Genomic DNA, 25,396 nt, shown 5'->3' on the forward strand with positions numbered 1-25,396 from the left:
TAACGTAGATTTCACAGTACCTACCTAGTACTCTGTACTAGAAACCTCATACCCATTCTTTCAAGACCACTTCTCATTACTTAGGTAGATAATAGCAATGCCTAAAGTAAGATACTAGGCGCCCTGAACTCCGCTCTGCTTCTATACGGTCGAGTTCTGCGCATCGATTTTTACTCCTCTTTCTAAAAGTAAGCTAGATCTATCTAAACATGCATCGAGATTATCCTCTCGCAGCAGATAGCCATCCTATCGGGTTAAAAACAACTGTTAGAATTTTTGGCAGAAGAGGTTCAATAGTAATATGATTATATTGGAGAAGCATCCACATGCGCATCCTCTGGTACATAACCTGATGAACAGTCGTTGGTAATGTATGTGTTGAATTGAGTAACTATTACAGTATATCCTTGTCAGGGTTACCAATTCATGAGTCCCACGGTTCTGATTGGTACCGGGGTCCCTGTGTCGCTGGTAAACTAATAGATGGTGTCTGTTTTGGTGTGGTAGCCTCCTCGGCTCTATATCTATCCAAGTACTATTTGGTGGGGTGGAGCTTTGCATGGAAGCATGCCTAGACTACATAAAATATTGCCTCCCCCCACTCTTCTGTAAGAAATGCTGACGTTTAGCATACTCTCTCAACGCTACAAAACCGCCGACTCTCAGTCTTGCCAATACAAAATGGCCTCTGAAATGCAGAACTCGAATCCGATAATCTTGAATGCCGCTGATCTGCCAACTCGGATACCAAAGGCGCCACAGAAGCCCTATGCTTATGGAACTGATATCTTCAGTTCCACACTTCAGTCTCTTGGGCAGTCAGGCGATTCCTTCTCCCTGATTCCACACCCAGACTCTGAAGAGGATGATGACATGTCAGATGAGCCAATAGACGAACAAGAGATTTTTGGTAAGAAAGTGAATGATTTCTTTCTGATTAGTCTTGTGGTGGCTGCACTCGGAAGAAGAACTAAGTCATCTTAGACCTCGTCTCAACCATATCTGACCCAGAACATCCAATTTCGCTCGGATCACTAGCTGTTGTCTCACTTGCAGATATTATGATCAAGCCATCTCTTCCCCATGTACCCGGATCCCCTCTTCGCACCGTCACAGTTCTCATAACCCCGACAATCACACACTGTAGCCTGGCTACCGTTATTGGTCTTGGTGTACGTGTGCGGCTTGAACAGTCACTTCCGCCCAGGTTCCGTGTGGACGTGCGAATCAAGGAGGGAACGCATAGTACCGCCGATGAGGTTAATAAGCAACTGGGTGATAAGGAAAGAGTGGCAGCTGCACTCGAAAATGGAACATTGATGGGCGTTATCGCCAAGATGCTGGAAACATGCCAATAACCAGAAGCTAGCTGCGTGACCAGCTCAGACTTCAAACGCAGTGTCACCAGACTGTGACGTTCGCAGGTATATTCTTTGACTCGACAATACGTTGCTTCATTCATGACATTACGTCTACATGATAGATCGACATTTGTGGCATGCCCTTCTCATTCGGTTTGAGCAGGGGATGAGCCCGTCATGAATCCAAGACGCCACTTTCCTTCAGGCCTCTCCAGAGCTCCGGTTCCAGAAATTTACTCACTGTCACATCTTCTGCCAAACCTTTCCGTCTCCTTGTTTTCAATACAAAATCCCTCGCTGTGGCCATCGCGGGCGCCATCTCGAGTGGCTTTGTCTTGACTTCGCGATCTAGCGGATCGCCTGGAACGACGCTCCATCGATCGAACACAAGACTGACCGCAGCTTGACCTTGAGTATGAATTCTGAGATCCGTTTCGAACCCGAAAGAGTCAATAACGGGAATCAAGCCTTGCACCGTATACAGCGGTGTCCCGGCAATTGGCCCGTCTGACAGAACATGGCCCCTTCTGCGTGAAAGCACTGTATATACCGAAGCCACAGCATTTGCAGGCCCTGTCATGGTGCAAGAATATATGGGTTCCATCAAGCGAGGTGATGCCATGAGAAAGGAGGAATAAACAGCACGTCGGGCCGTAGGGATTATCTGACCACCTCCCCTATAAATGGCCTGGTCAGCAAGAGATACATCTGTGAGCCTGAACTTCGTGTTTCGTATTGCTGTTTCAAAATTAGTCTCCTTATTTAGTCATAGTTTGAAGATATAGGAAGTGCCTCGACAGGAAAAAACGTTATAGGGTTCGAGAGGGGAGGAGAAATGATGGAGGAGATCGTTGGAAAGAAAGGAAACGGACTGGGCAATCGAAAAACAACCAGAAGACTTACGTTCCTCGCAAAGTGGGCCTTCCCGTGTGCCCCAGCTGAAACCTTGTGTGATGGAATCCCTGACATTTCCAAGTAGCTTCTTGTCCACTTGCGACGGTAGCGTGTCGTCTTGTAGGATATTGGGGCCCATCTCGTCAGGGCCGAAAGCCCAGATACTTCTAGCTGCGAGCTTGTCCCAATCGTATTTGTCTTCAAAGAACCTCGCGACTTTGCGGATTGGATCTTTGATACTGACTCTGCCGCTTTCAATGTCTTCAGCAATCCCATCATCCAAGGGCTCCGCAATCATGGTAATCTTATTCTTCTTATTTGGCGTGATAGAATAGCACATGATAGCCGAAGTCTCAACGACAGTTTCGCAGAAACGGGTGACAGGGTCGGACACCTTGATCTCCATCTCCGAATAAAGTCTTCGAAGATCGTGGAGCACACAATCCATGTAAAGCTCTCCGGTTCCCAACACCACATGCTCACCGGATTCTTCTACTTTCGTTGAGATGAGAGGGTAGCTTTTATTAATCTTCCGCAGCCCGTCAAGCATTTTGGGAAGTTCTGATGGGTTTACTGGCTCAACAGCAACCTTGAAAACAGACTCTGTCATGTGTCGAATAGGTTTGAAGATGTATGCTTCCTCGTCATCCTCCAGCCTCAGTGGGACAATCGTAGCAGTCTTGACGATGGAATTGTCCACACCACCTAACAGAACGAAGTTTCCCGCAGGAACACCACTGGTTGGGATGCTATAGCAGGTTTCTGCAATCCATGTATCCGATATAGTCGCTGTGGCCATGTCTTCTTCATCCTCAGGTGTATAGCCCTCGCCCAACACTCTGACCGGTTGACCAGGGCGCGCCGTCCCGCTCATGACTCTTCCAAACGCATGGAACTTGGTAGCATCCGTGCTGGTAAAGAGCTTTGTGACATGGACAACAAGCGGCCCGTCCGGGTCACAGGCTGCCATGGCGGCTGCAACTTTCGTATCAAGGGGGCCAGTATAGTACCTGTCGAGTGTTCTCTGGGATCCTTCTACTGGGGAGGGAATATGCTGTACGATCATGTCCACAAAGCCAGTGGCAGGACCAAAGAATTCATGGCAGACCATGTTGAGTAGCACCCTCGCATCTGACTTGAGTTGCGACGGCTTCAAGTTGATACCGACACCCGCAAGCGTTTCTTTCAGGTCATCTGGACTTTCACTTATAGTGTGAGAGTAGAGTTTATAAATAGGCTCCAGGACGAATTGAACGAATGTCCGTTTGGAATTCTCTTCCACTCCTTTTCGAGTGAACTTTCGGCTCCCTGGGTTGAAGAAAATATCCCCCCAAAGACGTAAGGCGAAGTCAGACGTTTCGACTTGAGGATAAGTCTCGGCATACATTTTTGCGAAAGATTGTAGGGTAAAACACCATTCCATAGAGGCACATGCAAAGGCAACGTTACCCTTTTCAGGGCTCAGCCGATACCTTTCCCCTTGCCCTGGCAGAGTCCTCTCGATAATAGTGTTTACCTCTTCGACCACGTGTTTTAACTTGAAGTAAGCATCATTTGGCGGAATCTTCAACTCCAAAATCAGCCGGTCCATCTTGTTCACGACCATCGTTATGGGGAGACCTTCCAGCACGGCGTGCTTGATGATCTGTTCTGTGTTCGCTTGCACACCTTCGACGACATCCACGACAAGCACTATTCCGTCGACGAGCCGAGACGATGTGGCCACCTCGTCCACGAAATTCACATGGCCGGGAGTATCAATAATATTGAAAAGATGAGATTTTCCTTTGGTGTTTTGGAGTACCAAAGTCATAGGCGCCGACTTTATAGAGAGACCCCGCTCTCGTTCTAAGAAGTGAATATCGGTATAGCGGAGCTGTTCCTCCTTCCGCTTGCCTACTCGCTTCTCCAGACGCTCTGTCAAATCATGCGTCTCCGTCACAAGCATGTCCATAAACGCTGTTTTCCCATGATGAAGATGGCCAACAAGCGCGATGTTCCTTATTTGACTAGGAAAACTGAGCAAGTCTGTCATAAACTCTCGCGAGAAATGAACGGGTGGCAGATCGGCCTCCTCGATCGAAAACTTCTTCTGCTGGACGGGAGCGATAATGGGTTGCGAAAGTGGCTGCGAGTCCTCCTCTTGAACCAGGGTCTCAACCTCGTCACCGTAGACTTGCTTTGCACTAGGATAATATTGTTTGTCTTCATGTAGGACGACGGCATTTGAAGGGCCTTCTGCATACGAGGTCAGAACGGGTGTGAGGTAGTAATGCTTGGATAAATATGAAATACCGTCAACCTCCATCAATTGATCTGCATTTTGGTTTTCATCTTCTTCCTCTCCAAATGCTTCGTCAAAAGCAAATGTCTGCGGTTTGAGCTCTTCATCTTGGTTTTCCTCCTCAGAGTCCACAGGCTCTCCAATGTAATTGCCGAACCTAGAGCCAGATCAGTTAAGCTTTACTTGTATAAGTTTATTTTCATATGGCATACTCATCATAAAGATCCTCCATTGCGCGAATGAATTCTAAATCTGGACAGACCTGGCTCCAGACGTTGGAGCGTATGCCTCCTTTGCTCAAACCAAAAAAAGCTGTCTGAACTTCGGAAGGTCCGAGTTAGGTACTCGCCGAGTGGCCGGCGGCTTGGCCAACCACTGAGAGTTACCACACGCAAAAGTCGGTCCCCCCGCTTTGCTCTAAAAGGGAGGTTGACCTCTGTGCTTATATTTTCCTACAAACCCCCACCCTGGATCCGTCTGATTCTTCATCTGGCATCGTTTGGAGACATTCTCTCTTAAATCAGTCTAGATCTCAGACAAAAGAGCTCGAGGTTGACGCTTAGCGAATTGTTATTGTCGCGGTGCCTGCCCTCTTCAAGGCTTGGATCAAACTCTTTGTTACTTAGAAAGTCTGAACACAACAAATGACTACTATGTCTTCGCTTCCAGCTGTCTATATTGTTTCTTCGGCCCGAACACCGGTGGGATCTTTCTTGGGGTAGGATTTCGTAATTCGTGGTTTATTTCACTTGAAGAATGAGGTTGACCTTTTCTCATCTGCATAGTTCGCTCTCAAGCTTGACTGCCCCGCAGCTTGGCGCCCATGCCATCAAGGGTATGTTGTAATTTCATGGCGCGTTTTCTAAAAGGTTCTCCTAATGGGTTCGATCTTTCTAATGGTAGTATACAGCTGCTCTTGCCAAAGTTGACGGGCTTAAGCCTTCGGACGTGCAGGAGGTTTTCTTCGGTAATGTCATTTCTGCAAAGTGAGCTGGCCTTGTTTGAGTGTTCTGAACCTATCAAAGGCAGGTACTGATGGCATCTTGTAGTGTCGGACAGAATCCTGCTAGACAATGTGCGCTTGGTGCTGGGCTTGAAGAGTCGACCATTTGTACCACCGTCAACAAGGTTTGCGCGTCCGGGTTGAAGGCGATCATACTCGGTGCCCAGACTATCATGACCGGAAATGCTGACGTCGTTGTGGCTGGCGGCACGGAATCGATGTCAAACGCACCACACTATCTCCCAAACCTGCGTACAGGTGCTAAATACGGCCATCAAAGTCTGGTGGATGGCATCATGAAGGATGGCTTGACTGACGCAGGCAAGCAGGAACTCATGGGATTACAAGCGGAGGAGTGCGCCCAAGATCATGGTTTTAGCAGGGAACAACAGGATGAATATGCTATCCGCACCTATGAAAAAGCTCAGGCGGCTCAGAAGGCTGGGCTTTTCGACGAAGAGATTGCCCCTATCCAGCTTCCTGGATTTAGGGGAAAACCAGATGTGACCGTGACGCAAGATGAAGAACCGAAGAATGTGAGCACCTCCATCAGACGCACTATGTTCATGTCAGACTGATCATTGAGTTTTTAGCTCAACCCGGAGAAACTTCGAGCCATCAAGCCTGCGTTTATACCTGGTTCTGGGACCGTGACGGCGCCTAACTCTTCTCCTCTCAACGACGGCGCTGCTGCTGTTGTCCTTGTCTCAGAGGCTAAGTTAAAGGAGCTCAATTTGAAGCCGGTTGCGAAGATCCTTGGATGGGGAGACGCTGCTCAGCAACCCAGCAAATTCACGACTGCTCCAGCTCTTGCAATTCCGAAAGCGCTCAAACATGCTGGTGTAGGCCAGGATGCCATTGATGCTTTTGAGATCAACGAGGCTTTCAGCGTTGTTGCTCTTGCCAATATGAAGTTACTTGGCATTCCTGAGGAAAAGGTTAACCTTCATGGTGGAGCTGTTGCTATCGGTCACCCTATCGGTGCTAGTGGTGCGCGTATTTTGACCACCTTGCTCGGTGTTTTGAAGGCCAAGAAAGGAAAACTTGGCTGTGCTGGCATCTGTAACGGCGGCGGCGGAGCTAGTGCTCTGGTGGTTGAGCTACTTTAGATGGACCTTTGGCCTTTTCCACTATATGTGTCGACTAAATATATCATAGCGTGCACATGTTCTGTGGTCCTAGGACTGTTTGCGTGAACGTGTTCATATTTCCTAGCTCATGAAGGATCAACTTTGGTCATTACGCTCCGTGCTGGAATATACATATGCCAGGCTTGTTCAGGAATTGACTAGAAACGTCTACTAAACTATTTGTGCTGGCAATATGTGAGCTTAGAGTGTTGTAATTCACTCTATCTTTGTGTGGAGTGTGATCTCTGAAGTTAATCGATAGCGTCAAGGCATGCATACTTGGCCAATATGCGCCCTTTTGATGGAAAGGAAAGCAGCATGATGGAGATTTTCAACTATTCACACGAAGCCCTCGGTTCTGACGCCGGCATTTATCTTAAGAGAGCGTTTGACTCGAGCATTGGACATTTACGTAAAACTATGAGACAGTTATACGAATACGTAGAACCAAGTTTGCGCAATGTATCGTACATGGCGGAGAGCAGCTGTAAGCAGTCTATATAAATCAATATCTACAAAAAGATACAAGACAAATTCCGACTAAAGTTTAGGCAAAGGCGCCAACAAATGCCATCAGCAGAGCCCCGCTCGCGACGGCTATACAGGCCTCAATACGCCGCCGACCCCTGAGTGTCGCGTAGCTAGACTCACTTAGAAAGTCCTCCGCTAAGAGTTCCACAAGTCCAGCAAAAAGTAATAACCCGCTGCTGACTGCATTGGTGATGCCAACCATGAGCAGGCCCGTGGTGCTTGCAGGGTCATAGAGATTGTGCAAAACTAAGCCGATAGCTTGTCCAACAGGTGTTGTAGTTCCGTAGGCAAGCGACATAAGCCAGGGCTTCGGCGACGACGGTGAAAAAAGGTCTGGTATCAAGGATGCAATACGCGATCCAAGGGCGAACCCTTCGAAAGTTTGGTGGAAGCAGATAGCCACAAGAAGAACAACAAATGACGTACCAGTGGCGACGCTGAGGGCCATACCGATAAAGATACTGTGGAAGAGGATACCAGCCTCGAGGAGAAGACATTGCAGCAACTGACGCTGCGGGCTTTGCATTGGTAACACAGGACTCGATTTTGGATGCAAATCACGCTGCTGGGATGGCAGGTAGCGAGGATGCGAGTCAGAGACCGGAGAATGACTGTGATTGTCCAGAGAATCGATACCTCCAAATTCAGCGTCGCCAGTTTCACCGTAAGGCTCCATTTTCTTAGACCGCGATTGTTCAACACCATCTGTTGACATCCGGGACAATGAACTGGATTGCTCCTGCGCCCCATCCGCGTAAATATTTGCTTGAATGAGATTAAGGCGCAGGTTTTCCGTCGAGTGATGACGGCCAAGCCTCAGATAATTTGCGTCATCACGAACAGATTCGCTAGAACCCCGCCCAACACTGCCAATTAAATGATCGTACTCGCTCCCATGAACATGACCAGCACCTTTCGTAGCGAAAAACATTTCTACAACAACAACCAGAAAAACCGATATCATGGCTACAAATCCAGCCATTGCACGATAGGTCTCCGACCAAAAACGAGGGAGGCAAGGATCCGTAAGAGAAACGAATGCCGTGGGTAGCAAGTGAACGAAAGCTGTGGCAATCAAGACCCCCGTTCCAAAATGCCTGGAGATGAAAAGAAAGTGGCGCGGTATCGGTAGCCGAGGAAATCGTCGTGCAAGAACTGGAAATGAACATGCTATACATGATCAGTATATTCGAGACAATTTCATGCGTTTCCAATAGTAAACATTACCTAATGTGCTCAAAACCAGAATAAGGAACAATGCCAGCACATGTATTTGGGTGTTGTAGGCACCTTTCTCCTTCGAACCACAAGCTACTCGATCGCTGGTCGATCCCCGAATTTCATTCCTCCGACTAAGCTCTGCCCGGAGAATGGAATCAGGGAAGTCTGAGACTAGAGGCATACCTCGATTGAGGGCTGCAACAAAGATGGAGTATTAGTCGATATAATCATTACCACACCGAAGTTGTAGCGACCAGAGAATCGTTATCAATGCAAATGAGCTCTTTAGGTGATATAAGTATGAAATTCGTGAATTAGAAAATACTTACCAGAAGCTGCCATGTTTGGCTGTAGCCATTGCGTGAGCTGGCCCATCTTGAACTGAGCCTTTCTTTAAGATTTGATCAATGCCATGACCCGAACAGAGTGAGGTTGACACGCTATTTGGACAGCAGGCCTCTCTGTATTGACTGCCGAGATTGAGTGTTAACACTATAGAGCAGGAGAGTCTGCTTGGGAACAGGAACCATCGTCAAAACAATAAATAAGGCAGGAGTTGCGAGCCAGAATGGAAGGACGAAATCTTACCTGTCTTTGTATGGAGTAGAGTAGGTAGCAATTATGCGGATTGGAGGAGGACGGAGTAGTCAGAGGTGAAAGGATAATCCGGGTGTAGATGCTTGTTATCTTATCAATCATGAGATCTTCCAGTCTACTGAAAGCACACATATCATTCAGCGTTCTAGGTTAATTTTTTTTTTCTAAATCTTCTCTTTTGGGCTGAGAAGACCATCTACATTGCTAAACAATATTGCAAGCTGTATATCGTGCCTCAACACCAATAGTAGCCAGCTTTTTTTCTATCCAAGTCTCTCATGAAAGGCTATTCGTTAAATGGGTGATGGTTAGGATCACAAGTACAGTAACGATTTCCCGTTATCGACTTCTCAATTTAGTCCAGCCACTACTTCCCCGTGGGCGGCTAGTGCTATCTAAATCATTACGAACACCACTAGCTGATGCCATATGGCTGACATGATTCTTGTCCGGCATTACGTCGTCTTCAGGCTGCGACCTTGATCCTTGGGCAAGCACTCTCGTCGAACTCTGTTCACTATCATTCCACTCTTTCTCCTCGAGAACTTCCCATTCCGCGCTCGCCATCTCTCCCAGGAGTGTTGATTTCAATTTGTCAACAACCTTGAGCGGTATCGGCAGTCTCCACGTCCTAACGAACTCCGTACCTTCCGAAGCACCGAGGAATGAATGCACAGTGCCATGTGAGTAATGCCCCATCATGGGGAACGATATGGTCTTTTGAAGAGAAGTTTTAGGAAGGTCTCTTAAGGGCTTCATAGGTTTCGTTTCTCGAACAGCAAATGCCCTCATCAGAGTTGCCTCCTCCAACGGAGGAGCAACAAGTAGCTGCCACATGTTCTTCCCAATATTGCAGATCTCTTCCCAAGAGTCCGACGCGATATTGAGTCCTTGCGTACGACATAACCAGGACACGTTCCAAGCCAACAATGTAACTCCTTCTAGGAAAAGGACGTATGACTCTGGGTCTTCCCTCGCGAGCTTTGGTAAACTTCTATCGATAGTGAGAGGCCGAGGTTGGTAATGATTAGACTGAAAGCCCAATGGGTGCGTAGTAGATGAAGCAAGGTTATGCGGCTGCGTTGAGGTGGCTGTCAAGATCGACTCCCGTGAGATATACGACGCAATAGGTGCATGAATCGTGGGAACGGGATGGTCTTTATGAGGAAGGGTAATCTCCGCTGGAAGCCTCAAAGATAAGTAATGTGAAACGAGGACTAGAAGATGAGCAATATTAGAGAATGATGTTGATATTTGAACCGCAGTGGCACCTATTTGGGCATTAATACTGGGTGCTGGCATATCCAGGAGGAGGGGGCAGTTTTGGGACTTCCCGTTGAGGTCTCGGAGATCAACGATAGGGACACCACCAATTACGTATGTCTCCTTCATTTCACTGCCATCCTGCTTCATCCACTGTCTTAGGCTGTAAAGATTCGCAACCTCCCGGCAAAGAAAGATCCGAGCCTCAACTGTCTTGCTGTGCAAGGAATGCCAGAGACGCTCCGTCCTTTTGATGGTATTCTGGACACCACATATCAGAGCTACCTCACGACTTTCCAGCTGAAACTTTGACGACTCAGCATCTGAACGTCGTCGGGCTAATGTCAGCCTCCGCTGAGAAATGCCAAGTTGTCTGTCTTTGATCTCTGATTTCAGTTGCTGGATCTGAAGCGCAAGCTCTTTCCTCCTAATGGAAGACTCGGCCTTTGCGGTTATAATTTGCAGAACATCCTGAGGACTGGGCACCTTATCTGGCGACTGCGTCGAGCATTCTTCGAAGCGATGATAAGAGAGAGTAGGAGATGTCTGATGCAGAAGTGCTTTCTCGACCTGCCGTCCTAGGGTTTCCTTCTCCAGGAGAGCCCTGGCATTATCGATACGTAGTGTGTAGATTTGATTACAGGCACAGGTGGGGCAGTAAAAGCGTAGGCGCGAGCTTGAGACTCGAGAGCAAATAGGACAATTCATCTCAAACGTACTGTCTATTGTGTTATCGTGCCTTCAGCAGATACCTCACATTCTTGCGCCCTCCTATTAGTCTATGAATCTCGGTCTGTCTGCTAGGCAACTCATAAAACATCAAGAAGTGTATAAATTCGAAGAATGATGGGTCAGGACCCCCCAGCAGTTAAATTTTTCCTTGTAACAGGCCAAGTTGGAGGTGCGGTATGTGCTTGAACGTTGACGTCACATGATCTCACACTGGATGCCTCAGGCAACTACGCAGTCTGGTATCTGGCAGAACTGGAGACTCCCATGAACTGTTCAATGCTGAAGCACGTTATTAGCGAGGAGGGAGTGACAGCATGGTAAAACAAGCTGTTTAAAATTTAGATCCTGCGAGCAAACAATCATCCATTCGATTTCAGAACTTCTGTCTTTCGCTCTAATTATACAACGTTTGAGAAGTAGTGCCGTGATAAGGCACTGCATGTAAAGATGGATTCACTGGATGGAACTGACGTCAAAGCTTCTACTGACTACGGCGATCATGGATCCGGACCGGATCAGCAGAAAGGTTTGGATGAGCATCGTAATGTTCCCCAAGTCAGACGGCAGTTGGCAGACGACTTGTCACAATGCCACTGGACAAGACTTCAACAACTATACTCAGATATTATGAAACAACATGGGAATGCCGAGGAAGAGTTGCGGGCTCGATCTTTGAGGCTTCTCGAGGTACCTTGTACATTTCTAAGCCATGACTCATATCTCTGACATTGCTGGTCTAGATATTTACGGCCTGGTCACAGTCTGCTGTTCTTCGTGATGAAAGTAGAGCGCTGAAAAGGTCTCGGCCTGTACCCTTACAGCTAGCCGACAGTACAGCTGACTTATGTCTAGGTTCAAAACCCAGTCCCAGCATGTGCAGACCTCCGAAGAGGATTTAGAGAGCAGGAGAAAACATTGTGCGAGAGTACAACAATTGCCGCCATCCAAGCCGTGCTGACATATCCATGCAGATGCCGACGTTGTTAAGGCTTTCGAAAGTGCTCTCGCTCTCCTGAACAATGCCCCAAAGTCTTAGGTATAACAAGTTGAAGGACACTGCCAGAGAGGCTCCCTTGAAGTTCAGACCAGCCCGCTTGAAAGTTACCGTGAGACTCGACGACGGCATCTCGCAAACTGCGACCCTAGAGGTACTAATGCAAATCACGTGACACAAGGTTATAATCCTTCGGCGAAAATCACCATATCCGCTGTCTCTTCCTTATTATCGCCTCTTGAATATAAAAAAACCTTCTTTAAATAATCGTTCATAATTCGAAGTAGCGGGCTCTCTGGAAGCGATAGGACATCCCCTCATGTAGGATTGCCGCTTCTTCTGGTGCTTGCTAACAGACTCTCTTCCTCGGCCTCTTCGACGTCCTCCTCCAGCTGGCGTTCGTCGAGTCTCGGCGAGCGGACGAGAGATGCCACAAGGACGATCAAGTAGGTACCTAGTTTTGCACAATTGTTAGCCTCAAGTTTGCAACATAAGAAACAAAGTGCCTTGGGACAGGTCTGCCATATACCAAGGAAAAGAAAGTGTGCCCAAAGCAGCAAGGCACCGAAAAGTGGAAAATTCAGCGCCACCCGATTTAAAATGGTGCTTGCGACGCTGGGTGTGCAGGTCTTATCTGCAGCTGTGCTATCGGCCTTCTCTGAACATGGCTTGACCAAATGCCTGTGGTTTGAGCAATCTGACTGCTCTTCTGAAGACGTCGGGGCTAAATCGCAGAAAGTTTGCGGTCCAAATGTTGCATACCCGGGTACAAGCATCATGACAATCGAGTAATTCAAGCCCAGGGTTATCAACGTCAGCACGGCTGTCGCCAGCAACATGGCTTGGGGTGACGTGTGACCTTTCCTAATTTGGAAAATTCGTATCCAAAGAAACCGAATGCCCACTGCGACAACGCCGACTACCGAGCCCCAAAAGAAAAAGAAGACAATAAGCGCAAAAATGATATAGTCAGTTGGAAAAGCCCTGGAAGATTGAATAAAAATCCAACTGATAGGGTTGAAGTTGGTACGGCTGAGTACATAACCACAGTGGTGCTTGCAAGGCGAATTAATCAATTTATCAACAACGGTCATGAGCAATGAGATCCAGGTCGAAAGCCCAACGAGGAATAGACAGAAGCCGCCCAGAAGCCTAAATGGACGGAGGATAGTCTTCAGTTTGGAGTAAACGGTGACTGGCCAGCTTTGGTCTTCTTCTTGGCGTCCTTCAATCAAACGCTGCCGGCGGATGAGAGTCCTCTCTTCTCGCACCAAAGTGTCCAATTCTCTTCGGTCTTTTGCAGATAGAAGCGCCGAATTACCCCCGCAGCGACCTTCCAATTGGCGCTGCCGTTCACGATTGAAATTCAGTTCCATGGCTGTAGAACCTCCCAATGTTTGGGTTGCGAAAGAACTTGATTTTCTGAGGAAAAGCGCTGGAAGCATTGCTAGCCCTGAAGGTGTATAGAACGCATATAGACAAGAGCCAATGATTGTTACGAACCCGAGGAGAAATGTGAAAGCATGTTCACCTTCTGTAGGACATCATGAGCGTTCTGATAAGAAAGTCGCCATCCGAAAAGGCGTCAAACTCACGGTTCTCGATCAAATATCCCCGCCAATACCCCAGATCGTGGCCAGGTTGACTCTCCATCATAGGAGCGAAGAAGCCAACAAGAACCAACGCAATGACTACTGCAATGAAAGTCAGAGTGTATTTGGTAGCAGCCCAAAACCGCTTGCAGGCTGTCTGATCCCCCGCCTCGAAGGCTACTTCATCATATTCCTCGTGCCAGAAGTAGGCAAAGGGGATTCCAACAAAGCAGAGCAGAGCATCCAAGAAATATAGCGAGTAATAGATAATTGTTAAGGAGTAGGTAATTTTATCGACCTCTTCTTGGGTGGCCCACTCTTCTCGCTGACCCAGAGCGGATGATATCGTTGAGGAAACCAAAGCGACATCAACTGGTAGTAACATTACAGTCGCAAGGAGAGCGGCAATGGAAAAGACGCAGATGAAGGTCACGAATGAGGATCGATCCCGAGGCGTCTGATATACATGTATAAAGACTGAGGCAACAACAATCAGAACAAATATCACTATTAGATACGCAAACCAAATCACGGAGATCCATGGAAGAGGCATGGTGGCATATTTGCGAAGCCTTCAAGGAGTCCAACTAAGCAAAACTCAAGGGTGACGAGGCTATCATATATGTTAGCTTTAACGAAATGAATAGTCCCACAGGCTTTGCGGAGCAGAGCAAACTACTATAGTTCAGGGGTTCTCTGATCAGCCCTTGTGATAAAGGTGGTAACAACAGTGAGAACGATGAGCGATCATGGTGTGTCGGGTGCATGAGTTACCACTCTGGGTAATGGATAGTTTAGCTGATTGTTATCAATTACATCATCAACATAATAAGCAGACTGTATCACGTGACCTATCACACAGGAATGGCAAAATACTCAAAACACAGCAGACTTAGTTGTATAGATCATCAGCCTATGGCCACCCTTCATTCATCCTTTAAATCCCAAGTCTTGCCCTTGACATTGCAATGTATTGCCTTCTTGATTGTTTTGGACTGTATTAGGTTGATAAAGGTTTCTAGCAGGAAAAACCATAGCAATCAGCCGCCCAAAAAATGCAGTGCTATACAGAATTGTTATCCCCTTCCGGGGTCACTCATGCCCTGGCAATCCCATTTCTCTCAGCATCGGCGGAAAATCTGGTCGTCGTGAAGACCTCTGTTCTCCAGATCTTCTCTTTGCTTAAGGTTCAACATCACTCGAGAGGTGAAACCATTGAGACTAAGTCTGCGCGGCCAGACCAGGTAGAGACAACGAAGCTCGTCCTGGAGCGAGAATATCCGCTTTCTGGAACAGTAGTCGACATCTGTCGGGTCAAAATCCTGAATTCTAAGAGCGGTGGTGAAGCTCTTTTACTTGCTTTCCGCAATGCCAAACTTAGCTTGGTGGAATGGGACCCAGAGCGTCATGGGATCTCAACCATTTCAATCCATTACTATGAGCGGGACGATCTAACCCGTAGTCCATGGGTACCCGATCTGAGCAGTTGTGGCAGTATCCTGAGTGTGGATCCGAGCAGTAGATGCGCAGTCTTCAACTTCGGGATTCGGAATCTTGCAATTTTACCCTTTCATCAACCAGGAGATGACCTAGCCATGGACGATTACGAATTTCATCTTCATCAAGACGATCTCAACCAAGTATCGGATCACGTTGGCAATGGGTTGAAGAGCAAAGACTCCACCGTGTATCAGACCCCATATGCCTCGTCCTTCGTGCTTCCCTTAACTGCGTTGGATCCCTCTATACTTCACCCTGTCAGTCTTGCATTCCTTTATGAATATAGGGAGCCGACATTCGGCATCCTGTACTCGCAGATTGCAACCTCACATGCTTTGCTCTCTGAAAGAAAAGATTCTATTTTTTATACTGTGTTTACACTAGATTTGGAACAGCGAGCTTCCACGACTTTACTTTCGGTACCAAAATTGCCTAGCGACTTGTTCAAAGTGGTTGCCCTTCCACCTCCAGTTGGAGGCGCGTTACTTATCGGGTCCAACGAATTAGTGCACGTCGATCAGGCAGGCAAAACCAATGCGGTTGGAGTCAATGAGTTCGCCAGACAAGTCTCGGCATTCTCCATGGTTGATCAGTCAGACCTCGCACTCCGGCTAGAAGGATGCGTTGTGGAGCATATTTCTGATAGCACCGGGGATCTCCTTCTTGTTCTTTCGTCGGGCAATATGGTGCTTGTCCATTTCCAATTGGACGGAAGGTCAGTGTCAGGCATCTCACTCCGCCCTCTACCTACACAGGCTGGGGGTACTATCATGAAATCTGCTGCATCATCCTCAGCTTTTCTTGGAAGCGGCAGAGTTTTTTTTGGTAGCGAGGATGCAGATTCTGTGCTTCTCAGCTGGTCCTCAATGCCAAATCCAAAAAAATCTCGACCAAGAATGAGTAATGTGGCAGAAGATCGTGAAGAAGCCTCAGACGATAGTCAGAGTGAAGAAGACGCTTATGAAGACGATCTTTATACTGCGGAGCCTGAAACACCAGCCCTTGGTCGCCGTCCATCTGCTGAAACGACCGGAGTCGGGGCGTATATATTTCAGACACTCGACAGACTGCCAAATATTGGCCCCCTGAGAGATATAACCCTAGGAAAGCCTGCTTCGACTGTTGAAAACACAGGTCGTCTGATTAAGAATGCCTGCTCCGAGCTTGAGTTAGTGGCTGCTCAAGGCTCTGGCAGAAATGGTGGGTTGGTACTGATGAAGCGCGAAATCGAACCGGATGTTACGGCTTCTTTTGACGCTCAATCTGTACAAGAGGTTTGGACAGCAGTTGTAGCTCTTGGCAGCGGTGCACCATTGGTTCTTGATGAGCAGCAAATCAATCAAGAATACCGCCAATATGTTATACTGTCGAAGCCAGAAACTCCAGACAAGGAAACGTCAGAAGTTTTCATTGCGGACACACAAGACTTGAAACCCTTCAGAGCTCCTGAGTTTAATCCAAACAACGATGTGACCATAGAGATTGGGACGCTGTCGTGCAAAAAACGAGTTGTTCAGGTCCTGAGGAACGAGGTCCGTAGCTACGATATTGGTGAGCCTCTAACCCTGAAGATCAAGGACCATATAAGCAAACTAATAATGACAGACTTGGGCCTGGCCCAGATCTATCCGGTCTGGGACGAAGACACCAGCGATGAGCGCATGGCTGTTAGCGCCAGTTTGGCTGATCCATACATAGCAATCCTTCGGGATGATTCAACGTTGATGATTCTTCAAGCAGATGATAGTGGAGACCTTGATGAGGTGGAATTGAACGAGGCTGCGAGGGCGGGCAAATGGCGCTCTTGTTGCTTATATTGGGACAAAGCTGAGTTTTTCTCGTCTACGGGGCCTGCTTTGAAGCAGGGGACTCGTTGCGAATTGTTTCTCTTCCTACTTAGCATAGATTGCAGACTTTACGTAAGTCATTGTGACTCCAGTCACACCAGCATCTTTCTCAAGTTTGCCAATGCTAACAATCGTCAGGTTTATCGATTGCCTGATCAGCAACTGATATCAGTTATCGAGGGTATTGACTGCTTACCACCGATACTATCAACTGAGCTCCCTAAGCGCTCTACTACGCGGGAGGTCTTATCCGAGGCTGTCATTGCAGATCTTGGCGAATCCTGGAACCCTTCACCTCATCTGATTGTACGTCGCCGGGTCTTTTCCTTCCACTTCACCTTCCTTGGCCCCCGAGGTAGGACCGTGTACTAATATTCTAGGCAGTTACGCACTGAAAGCGATGACCTTGTGATATATAAGGCATTTGCGTCGTATATCAAGGGCGAAAGTCATACTCGCCTAAGCTTCGTTAAAGAATCTAATCACACATTGCCTAGGGTCACTACTTCAGAGAAGGAAATGCAGTCCAACGAGAAGCTATCGAGGCCCAGGTCACTGCGGATTTTGCCCAATATATCAAATTTTAGTGCCGTTTTCATGCCTGGACGGCCTGCAAGCTTCATTCTCAAAACGGCCAAAAGCTGCCCCCACGTTTTTCGTTTGAGAGGGGAATTCGTGCGGAGCCTGAGCATTTTCGACTTAGCCAGCCCTTCGCTTGATACAGGCTTCATATATGTGGACTCGAAGGTTTTTCCCACTTCACCACCTTCATGCGGCACATACTGAATCATTTCCTAGGACGTGCTTCGCATCTGTCGGTTCCCATCAGAGACCCTATTCGATTATACATGGGCCTTGAGAAAAATCAGTATCGGGGAGCAAGTGGATCATTTGGCCTATGCTACTTCCTCTGAAACGTACGTTCTGGGTACCAGTCATAGCGCAGATTTCAAGTTGCCTGACGATGATGAATTGCACCCGGACTGGCGAAACGAAGGTATGACTTTTGTCATCACATATATGCGCATGTTAACAGGTCTAGTAATTTCATTCCTCCCCGAGCTTCGCCAATGCTCGCTCAAAGTCGTGAGTCCGAGAACATGGACGGTTATCGATAGGTATGCACCTAAACCAACTTGCAAATTAGTTTTCCAATACTTACACTTTTCTTCTTCTTCTTCTTCGTGAAGCTACTCACTAGGTCCCGATGAATATGTAATGGCGGTAAAGAATATGGACCTTGAAGTTTCCGAAAACACCCACGAGCGCAGGAATATGATTGTTGTCGGAACGGCATTTGCTCGGGGCGAGGACATCCCCTCTCGCGGCTGTATTTACGTGTTCGAAGTGATCAAAGTGGTTCCGGACCCGGAGAAACCAGAGACGGACCGCAAACTGAAACTAATAGGCAAGGAGCTGGTCAAAGGTGCCGTGACTGCGCTATCACAGATTGGCGGTCAAGGATTCCTAATTGCTGCGCAAGGGCAGAAATGCATGGTTAGGGGGCTGAAAGAGGATGGCAGTCTGCTCCCCGTTGCTTTCATGGATATGCAGTGTTATGTCAACGTGCTGAAAGAGCTCAAGGGTACTGGAATGTGTATAATGGGGGATGCTGTCAAAGGGCTTTGGTTCGCGGGCTACTCGGTATGATCCCCTACATCCACACATACAGGTGGATCAGTCAAGCTAACGGGTGGTTTAGGAGGAACCATACAAGATGAGCCTCTTTGGCAAAGACCAAGGGTACCTTGAAGTGGTTGCTGCCGAGTTTCTTCCTGATGGTGATAAGCTGTTCATTCTGGTTGCTGACAGTGATTGCAACCTCCATGTCTTGCAGTATGACCCGGAAGGTGAGATCTTGTAACATCGATAGACTACGGAGGAAGGCAAACGCTGATTTCAAATAGATCCAAAATCATCTAACGGTGATAGATTGCTGGCCCGCAGCAAATTTCACATGGGTCACTTTGCCACAACAATGACTCTGTTGCCACGTACCATGGTCTCCTCAGAGAAAGCAATGGCCAACCCAGATTCAATGGAAATAGATTCCCAAACCATATCCCAGCAAGTCCTCATTACCTCTCAGAGCGGCTCAGTTGGCATTGTGACGTCTGTTCCTGAAGAGTCATATCGCCGGCTTTCAGCCTTGCAGTCCCAATTAGCGAATTCGCTGGAGCATCCTTGCGGCCTGAACCCTCGAGCTTACCGAGCCGTTGAAAGTGACGGAACGGCAGGGAGAGGCATGCTTGATGGAAATCTGCTGTATCAATGGCTGGATATGGGACAACACCGCAAGATGGAAATTGCTGCCCGGGTTGGGGCACATGAGTGGGAGATCAAGGCTGACCTCGAAGCTATTGGTGCAGAGGGACTGGGATATTTGTAATAATACTTTATTTGAAAAGCTCTGTTTGCGCGAGTCAATCAGGGCTCGCTTGAAGATAGTCGTACAACAAGGCATCTCTATTATCTGTCTATATATATCTATATATGTGTGTGTGTCTGTTGTGTAGAGGTGCGCCCATGAGTCTCGTAGTATTCGAAGGCATCACACTCTGAAGTGCTAAGAGTTCATATCACCTTTAGATAGTCATACAAGGTCCATAGCACTGACCAAGAAACAAAAGAGAGCCGATAGCCATTGAAAGACATAGCATTCATTACCCATTTGCGGATCTGATGTGCCACTAGAAGCTAAGGAACCGCTGGCAAGTAGTACGGCCATGAATTGAGTGCGAAGAACACCATAGAAGAATTCCTTGGACACGAGGTGGACGCTGTTTATTAGCTGCCACGAGTCATTACTTGCATTTCGTCATCTTTCCAGGACTAATTTTCGGGACCAGGCATCAGCTGGATTTCAGAGTCTCCTTAGAGCATGTATATGATCCCAACAATTCTGCCGTATGCTGACAGAGTCGTAGCAAGACATCATGACACAGTGAGATATGTGCATACCAAACCACATGAACTCTTAAGAGCCTAAGTACGGAAATCAAGAAGGGGAAAGAAAAGGTCAAAGGGACAGCAGACAAAAACAAGGACTCCGCCGTCATCGTAAACTCCCTCACGCCGGAATTGCTCCTTCGATTGCAGTGTAGCCCATACCCATACATGAGACTAGTCAACGCGCATTCTGTTAGTGCGTATTCTGTCCGAAAGATGTGCCAGTATAGATAACGCCAGAAATGAGAGAAAGCCATGGAGAAAGTGGAATGTGAGGTGTTAGAAAGGACAAGGGATCAGGGGTATGGGGAAGGGCGGGGTGGTCTGATGCAGAGTCTTTCAGGATAGTGGATAGCTGGTTGATCGAGATAGGAGTCATGGATGCTATTTTTGCAAAGAATCTCTGCGGAATAGTGGAATGAGACCCTGCCGAATTCCCATACAAGGGAGTTCTTAAAAGACATCTTCTGCAGCAAAATACCGCTTGCTTCTCCCTCTTCCAGCAACAAATTTCATTTCTGGCATATTGGTGTGATGTACCACATGTGGACGGTAGACAGCATCCACAGGAGCTTGCCAATCGTCCAGGCCCAGAGGGAAATACTCGTACAGTAGATCAGCACTTTCATTCGGAAACGGAAGAGACGATGCGAAGGGTTGCTGCAAACCAGCGGTGTTTAGCAAGGGTAGCGACGTTGATGTGCTTCGTGACGGTGCCTGCGACACGCTGTGGGACAGCTTGCGCATTTTGGTGGGCGGCGCCGAGCTGCCCATATCGTGACTCTTGTGTGAGACGTCGTTGGCATACGAGGAGCCAGGCCTGGCTGAATCGACCAGGTTGACACCTTCGCCAGTAGTATCGTCATCTAGTAGGGAAAGGTTGATCGGTGCCGCCATGACGCTCGATCGTCTTTGGCTATCTGTCATGCGAGAAAATTCAGGAGTGGACTGAGGATATAATGACGGTTGAGGGAGGGGTGTAGAAGAAAGCGCGCCTCCAGAGGAGTGAGGTATGTGAGTCCAGTCAGGGGATGACTGTCGCTGCGCTGCAATGGTCGACTGAGGAAGCGAAGTGTCTGGCGAGGTGCTTTTAGCTGTGGACTTCGCCTTGCCTGGCGTCAGACTGGGCCGATGGTCGGTATCGCTGGTAGGGGTGCGGTTGAGGGTGGCAGCCTGGGCGCTCTTTCTTGATGCCGCAGCGCTGCCGCTTAGAGGTAAGTCCTTACGCGACTGGAAATTGCGCGGACTACGACCTCGTACAATCACAGGCCCTGAGTGAACCTCGCAGATCGGAATTTTCGCGCCAGTGGACAGAGTCGCAACAACCTTTAGTCGGACGACGAAATGTTGTTGCAGCTCTTTTCTCCGCCCGTTGTTGGCCGTCGCAACACGGAATTGTAACCGCTTCCAAGCAATCGGGAACGTCGCATAATCGGTGTCCAGGTCTTGGCCCGCCATGATGTCCAATGGAATTGGTGGGGGTTCTTTCTCAACCTTCGCATTGCTGTTACTAGCACCATTGTCATCAGTCGGTTGATTGCCGTTCGCAGCGGGCGTTTTCCAGGGCACTGAAATGATCTTGACCGAATTGCCCTCCACAGACTCAGTGGCGGAAACGCAGAGTTCTTGCGCAAGGATAGGTATACGGTCGCCCTGCTCGGTCATGATGTACCGTAGACTCCGAGGCAGGGTCACGGAGCCTGTGATCTGGAACAGGTTGCGCCGGTAGCATGTCAACTCCGCCCCTTGTTGGGGCGGTGCGTTTTCCGTCGGGGATGTGGTCCAAGGCGATTCGGCGAGAAAGAACATGCCATGTAACTGGGCCGATAGCGATAACGACGTCCGCCGCAACGAATAATCAAGGAGAGTGAAATTATAGGCGGGCATTGAGAAACTCAGCAACTTGTTATTGTGGTCAATAGACGAGTCTGGAGGTTGTTCGGAGGGTGCGGGGTCGAATGGGGTCACCATTTCCGTGAAGGGATCGTCGTACCCCGAAGAGAAACGTTTCAACGTGTTCGGCAAACTGTGCTGAGTGAAGGGAGGGATATCCTCGCCGCTGTTCCAGTGCGCTTTGGTCAGAATGATCATTTGTGAGCGCAAAGCGAGGATGGACTTACCTAACGAACGTGTCGGAGTCGAAATTCGAGCGTTGGTCGGGTAGATCAATACCAGGCATGGCATTAAGGTAGTCGGCGCCCTGCATATTGCCCAGTGACAACGGACTGGCCAGATACGGCATGGCCATAGTATCGAAACCCTCCATGGTGATGGAGATGTATGAGTGGATAGAACAGCGCCGACGAAAGAGACAACGAATTCGAGGACGCAAGGCAAAGGCAGAAAGGTCAAGGCAGTTGCGTGAAGAGGAAAGAAGTAGAAACGAAAGAGGATAGAAGAAGAGGGAGGAAAGGCGATCGTGACCAGCCCGGAGGACGTAAGAAAGACCTAATGCGAAACGAACATGGAGAGGACGAAGATGATGAAAAAAGGAATAGTGCAGTGGATCGAGCAGTCCGTAAGACCAGAAGTAGACACCTGGATGGGTAGGAAAGAGAGCGGGAGAGGTGAGCAATGAGAGAGGAAAGTAGGAGTAAGAAGATGGCACAGGTCCGGACTAAACTAGGTGAGGTATTTTGAATTCCAGCTCCAAGATGATTTTTTGTTATAGTAGAGAACACGACAGTAGGAAAACTGATACGAGTAACGAGTAATAACGATAATAATGATAATGATGATGATGGTGATGATGTTAATAACAATGTAAAGTATGCAAGATTACTGCAAATAGTTGTAGATATGTAGTAGATAGATGCAGTCAGTGGTAATAGTAGTAGTGGTGTAGTTAGTGCCTTGGGTAGTGGAGGCGATCGAAGACTTAAAACGGAAAGTCCACAAAAGACAACGAGAAGAACGATCCGGAAGCGCAAGAGAGCAATAGAGAGTAGGTCGAAAAAGGCCTTAAAAGATCTGAATTGAACGGGACTGGTTGAAAGCAGCCCGAACAAGAAAAGGACCAGAAAAATAAATGGGATGATATGCAGCATGGCAAGAAAAACAAGAAAAACCAACCAAACTGGCGTGGGGAACGAGGAGCGGAAACCCAATCCTTCTCCCGAACCAGTAGACAGTATGGAGTGGTTTGGATACAATTCCCTCTTCCGATTCACCCAAGTCGGGCTACACTACCTGACAGATACTTCTTCTACAGAGTAGTAGAGATTACTATAGTCTGGACGGAGAAAGACAGTCTGTAGGCTGTACCACAAGCTCGCAAGTTGACAAAGGTTTATTCATCATCAGAGTGCATGATGGACTCTGGAAAACAAAGCATTGGTCCAGTTGCCGGATTCAGCATGAGTGGATCTGACCCAGATACCTCAGGGCCCTCGTCTGTCCTCGGCTCATACTTACCGTAATACCAAAGGTTACTGAGCCAGCTGAGGTACCTACATAGGTAAGGTACTGCAAACCTAGTTCGTATCAAGGTATAGCTCCCAATTGCTACAATGGAATCGGAATGCCCACAGGACGTATATGACTATAATTATTTTGTGGTGTAGAAGTTGATATGATGGAGATTGGATCCTTTGCAGAAGTAGCCAGAAGAGTAGCCAGTATTACTTGTACAGAGTATACAAAGTACTCCGTACTAAACCGGCTACGTCCTAATGCATCTAGCCAGCAGCCACCCTAGTGTACACAGTAGTAACTACCTTAGTCAATACGGACGAGCAGGACCCCTGACACAACCGGAGACGGTATATTATTGACTTGGCTGAATTCGGATTTAACTGTGGAGACTCGAAGAAGAGCGTTTGGGAAAGGTACGGAGTAGACTACTGCACTTTGTGATTCGATTATTGACTGTATTAGAGGATGGGTATTAATCAAGGATTCTATCTAGGTCATCTGGTTGGCTGGGCTCTTGGGGATGAAGTAGGTACAGACGGCCATTCTTGCTTTCGCTGTTTGAAATCATTAGAAGAATAGAGGGAGGGATTCTTATCATAGATAATTTTCGCGTAGATTCTTTCTCTCACCTCTTCTTTCATTACCTTGCTTTCTGCGTCAGATTACTGATGTCTATCATCTTATCTACGCCATGGGCTGAGAGCGAGTAGAAACCTTACTCTTAGCACCTTCTTCTAGAACAGGGGGCGCTGCATGGAGGAAATTTAGATACCAGATCATGAGGCAATAATCGTCCTTAGCTCCTTCCAGGCTTCCTTAGCGTCCGCAACCGATCCGTTCCAAAGTTCTACCTGTTAGCAGTCCCCCTCAAACCCCCCCAAAAATGGGCCCCAGCCCCCAAGTCATCAAACATTGGTGAGGTAGTTCCAAAGTCCACACACACACTCCATTGCAAGGTGCCTGGCCAGTTAACTAGGTGCAACTGATCAGTAGATATTTTGGTGCAATGTTAGATGGACACCAGTAAGATAGCAGCGTTCCTCATAGGAAAAGGTTCTACTCCGTACATTACCATACATTTCGTACCATATTACCTTGGAGTAGCGGAAGTTATGGAGTAGATGTCGGAAAATAATATGACACCGACTTGGACATAAGAATGATGACGATATTATAAGGTCCTATCCCGTATCGGAAAGGCAATTAACACATGAAGAGAGAAACCCGAATAACGGATCTGAAGCTTCAGCCATGATTATCCCGCTGCAAACAGACATGATTACTCAGTCCTTACCTTCCTTTAGCTGCATCATGTCGTTGAATACCAACCTTAACCACCTAACGTATGCATGACATGTATTGACAGCCAAAATCTCGCTTCGTAACATGGCTGTAATCATTGAATTTAGTGCAAGTTTACCCCAGCTTGGCATTTTAAGGACCTGCCACTTTTGGAGACATGGCCTTGAGTCTAATTACGCTATATCTAAACAGGAATGGGCCTGTTCTCAAACCCGGGGAAACAAGGGCGAGTCAGTACGACGCAAAGGCTGACCGGATGTTGTTCCAATTTTTCGCCTAGCGAGGCACTGTATTCAAGGTGTCTGGGAGACTACTCAGACCATTTCTCGACTTGTTGCCCGAGCTTGATTATTACGACTAAGCCTAATTGTGGTGCCTGAGGTCCGCTGTGCTTATTTGTTATCAATAAGGATCCATAATGTTGCCTTCAGAGATCTGAGTGGCCAGTGCATATGATAAGATAGTTCTCCATAACAGATAGCTTAACACTATGAATTCACAAATCAGGAATTAGTCACTTAAGTCAGGATTGCAGCCTGCCTCGCTAGAGCACCTGTCCAGGACTACTTTATAGCTCTCTTCCAGTCCTCCAGGGTCCATATTCATCTAGGACGAATGCAGTTAACACTTGGGTTCAAGAAAGCTTTAGTATCTGAGGCCCCTTTTTTTTTTTTTTTTTTTTTTAAAAACCCCTTACGGATTCTTCAAGGAGTACTTCACGATAACTCTCTTTTCTAGAGATCCCACATTTTGTACCATTATTTATTATCAACTCGTACGTT

General features: G+C 47.7%; 8 protein-coding genes across 8 annotated transcripts; 3 read left to right on the plus strand and 5 right to left on the minus strand.

The window, feature by feature from the left end:
* Positions 1–462: 462 nt before the first annotated feature.
* On the plus strand, positions 463–1,358 carry AFUA_8G03980 (iron-sulfur cluster assembly protein CIA2; the record flags this gene model as incomplete). Its single annotated transcript, XM_742112.2, has 2 exons — positions 463–910; positions 985–1,358. The coding sequence occupies exons 1-2, from the start codon at positions 616–618 to the stop codon at positions 1,356–1,358; spliced, it is 669 nt and encodes a 222-aa protein (XP_747205.2). The 5' UTR covers positions 463–615.
* A 178-nt stretch (positions 1,359–1,536) lies between these two features.
* Positions 1,537–4,853, minus strand: AFUA_8G03990 (U5 snRNP component Snu114, putative; the record flags this gene model as incomplete). Its single annotated transcript, XM_742113.3, has 4 exons — positions 4,752–4,853; positions 4,551–4,696; positions 2,265–4,493; positions 1,537–2,099 (listed from the first exon to the last, which is right to left on the minus strand). Exons 1-4 carry the CDS (start codon positions 4,769–4,771, stop codon positions 1,537–1,539), a joined length of 2,958 nt encoding a protein of 985 aa, XP_747206.2. The 5' UTR covers positions 4,772–4,853.
* A 4-nt stretch (positions 4,854–4,857) lies between these two features.
* erg10B (acetyl-CoA C-acetyltransferase) lies at positions 4,858–6,651 on the plus strand (the record flags this gene model as incomplete). Its single annotated transcript, XM_742114.2, has 5 exons — positions 4,858–5,257; positions 5,325–5,374; positions 5,450–5,525; positions 5,589–6,078; positions 6,136–6,651. Exons 1-5 carry the CDS (start codon positions 5,184–5,186, stop codon positions 6,649–6,651), a joined length of 1,206 nt encoding a protein of 401 aa, XP_747207.2. The 5' UTR covers positions 4,858–5,183.
* A 568-nt stretch (positions 6,652–7,219) lies between these two features.
* AFUA_8G04010 (putative ZIP family zinc transporter) lies at positions 7,220–9,058 on the minus strand (the record flags this gene model as incomplete). The annotated part of the gene is made up of 4 exons (XM_742115.3): positions 9,013–9,058; positions 8,754–8,933; positions 8,431–8,619; positions 7,220–8,373 (listed from the first exon to the last, which is right to left on the minus strand). Exons 2-4 carry the CDS (start codon positions 8,797–8,799, stop codon positions 7,220–7,222), a joined length of 1,389 nt encoding a protein of 462 aa, XP_747208.3. The 5' UTR covers positions 8,800–8,933; positions 9,013–9,058.
* Positions 9,059–9,286: 228 nt separating this feature from the next.
* Positions 9,287–11,163, minus strand: AFUA_8G04020 (Atg14 domain-containing protein). The gene has a single exon (XM_742116.2). The coding sequence runs from the start codon at positions 10,990–10,992 to the stop codon at positions 9,361–9,363; it is 1,632 nt and encodes a 543-aa protein (XP_747209.1). The 5' UTR covers positions 10,993–11,163; the 3' UTR covers positions 9,287–9,360.
* Positions 11,164–11,300: 137 nt separating this feature from the next.
* AFUA_8G04030 (uncharacterized protein) lies at positions 11,301–14,378 on the minus strand. Its single transcript, XM_077805294.1, has 3 exons — positions 13,606–14,378; positions 12,540–13,544; positions 11,301–12,464 (listed from the first exon to the last, which is right to left on the minus strand). Exons 1-3 carry the CDS (start codon positions 14,153–14,155, stop codon positions 12,328–12,330), a joined length of 1,692 nt encoding a protein of 563 aa, XP_077661422.1. The 5' UTR covers positions 14,156–14,378; the 3' UTR covers positions 11,301–12,327.
* An 84-nt stretch (positions 14,379–14,462) lies between these two features.
* Positions 14,463–19,427, plus strand: AFUA_8G04040 (cleavage/polyadenylation factor CFT1). The gene is made up of 9 exons (XM_077805295.1): positions 14,463–16,653; positions 16,708–17,021; positions 17,088–17,255; positions 17,334–17,696; positions 17,748–17,946; positions 17,992–18,067; positions 18,140–18,593; positions 18,652–18,799; positions 18,857–19,427. The coding sequence occupies exons 1-9, from the start codon at positions 14,658–14,660 to the stop codon at positions 19,336–19,338; spliced, it is 4,200 nt and encodes a 1,399-aa protein (XP_077661423.1). The 5' UTR covers positions 14,463–14,657; the 3' UTR covers positions 19,339–19,427.
* Positions 19,428–19,747: 320 nt separating this feature from the next.
* Positions 19,748–22,879, minus strand: AFUA_8G04050 (NDT80/PhoG-like DNA-binding family protein). The gene is made up of 2 exons (XM_742119.3): positions 22,019–22,879; positions 19,748–21,957 (listed from the first exon to the last, which is right to left on the minus strand). Exons 1-2 carry the CDS (start codon positions 22,162–22,164, stop codon positions 20,352–20,354), a joined length of 1,752 nt encoding a protein of 583 aa, XP_747212.2. The 5' UTR covers positions 22,165–22,879; the 3' UTR covers positions 19,748–20,351.
* Positions 22,880–25,396: the final 2,517 nt, after the last annotated feature.

Source organism: Aspergillus fumigatus, chromosome 8 (genome assembly GCF_000002655.1).
Source record: "Aspergillus fumigatus Af293 chromosome 8, whole genome shotgun sequence".
NCBI lineage: Eukaryota > Fungi > Ascomycota > Eurotiomycetes > Eurotiales > Aspergillaceae > Aspergillus > Aspergillus fumigatus.

Bases quoted from the DNA above. Each gene is read 5' to 3' on its own strand.
- AFUA_8G04020 (XM_742116.2), bottom strand. From the start codon at position 10,992: ATGAATTGTCCTATTTGCTCTCGAGTCTCAAGCTCGCGCCTACGCTTT.
- AFUA_8G04030 (XM_077805294.1), bottom strand. From the start codon at position 14,155: ATGCCTCTTCCATGGATCTCCGTGATTTGGTTTGCGTATCTAATAGTG. The intron at 13,545-13,605 runs GTGAGTTTGACG...GATGTCCTACAG, and splicing joins GGGATATTTGATCGAGAACC to AAGGTGAACATGCTTTCACA. The intron at 12,465-12,539 runs GTATATGGCAGA...GTGCAAAACTAG, and splicing joins GGCACACTTTCTTTTCCTTG to GTACCTACTTGATCGTCCTT.
- AFUA_8G04040 (XM_077805295.1), top strand. From the start codon at position 14,658: ATGCAGTGCTATACAGAATTGTTATCCCCTTCCGGGGTCACTCATGCC. The intron at 17,022-17,087 runs GTAAGTCATTGT...AACAATCGTCAG, and splicing joins GCATAGATTGCAGACTTTAC to GTTTATCGATTGCCTGATCA. The intron at 17,947-17,991 runs GTATGACTTTTG...TAACAGGTCTAG, and splicing joins CCCGGACTGGCGAAACGAAG to TAATTTCATTCCTCCCCGAG.
- AFUA_8G04050 (XM_742119.3), bottom strand. From the start codon at position 22,164: ATGGAGGGTTTCGATACTATGGCCATGCCGTATCTGGCCAGTCCGTTG. The intron at 21,958-22,018 runs GTAAGTCCATCC...GCACTGGAACAG, and splicing joins GACTCCGACACGTTCGTTAG to CGGCGAGGATATCCCTCCCT.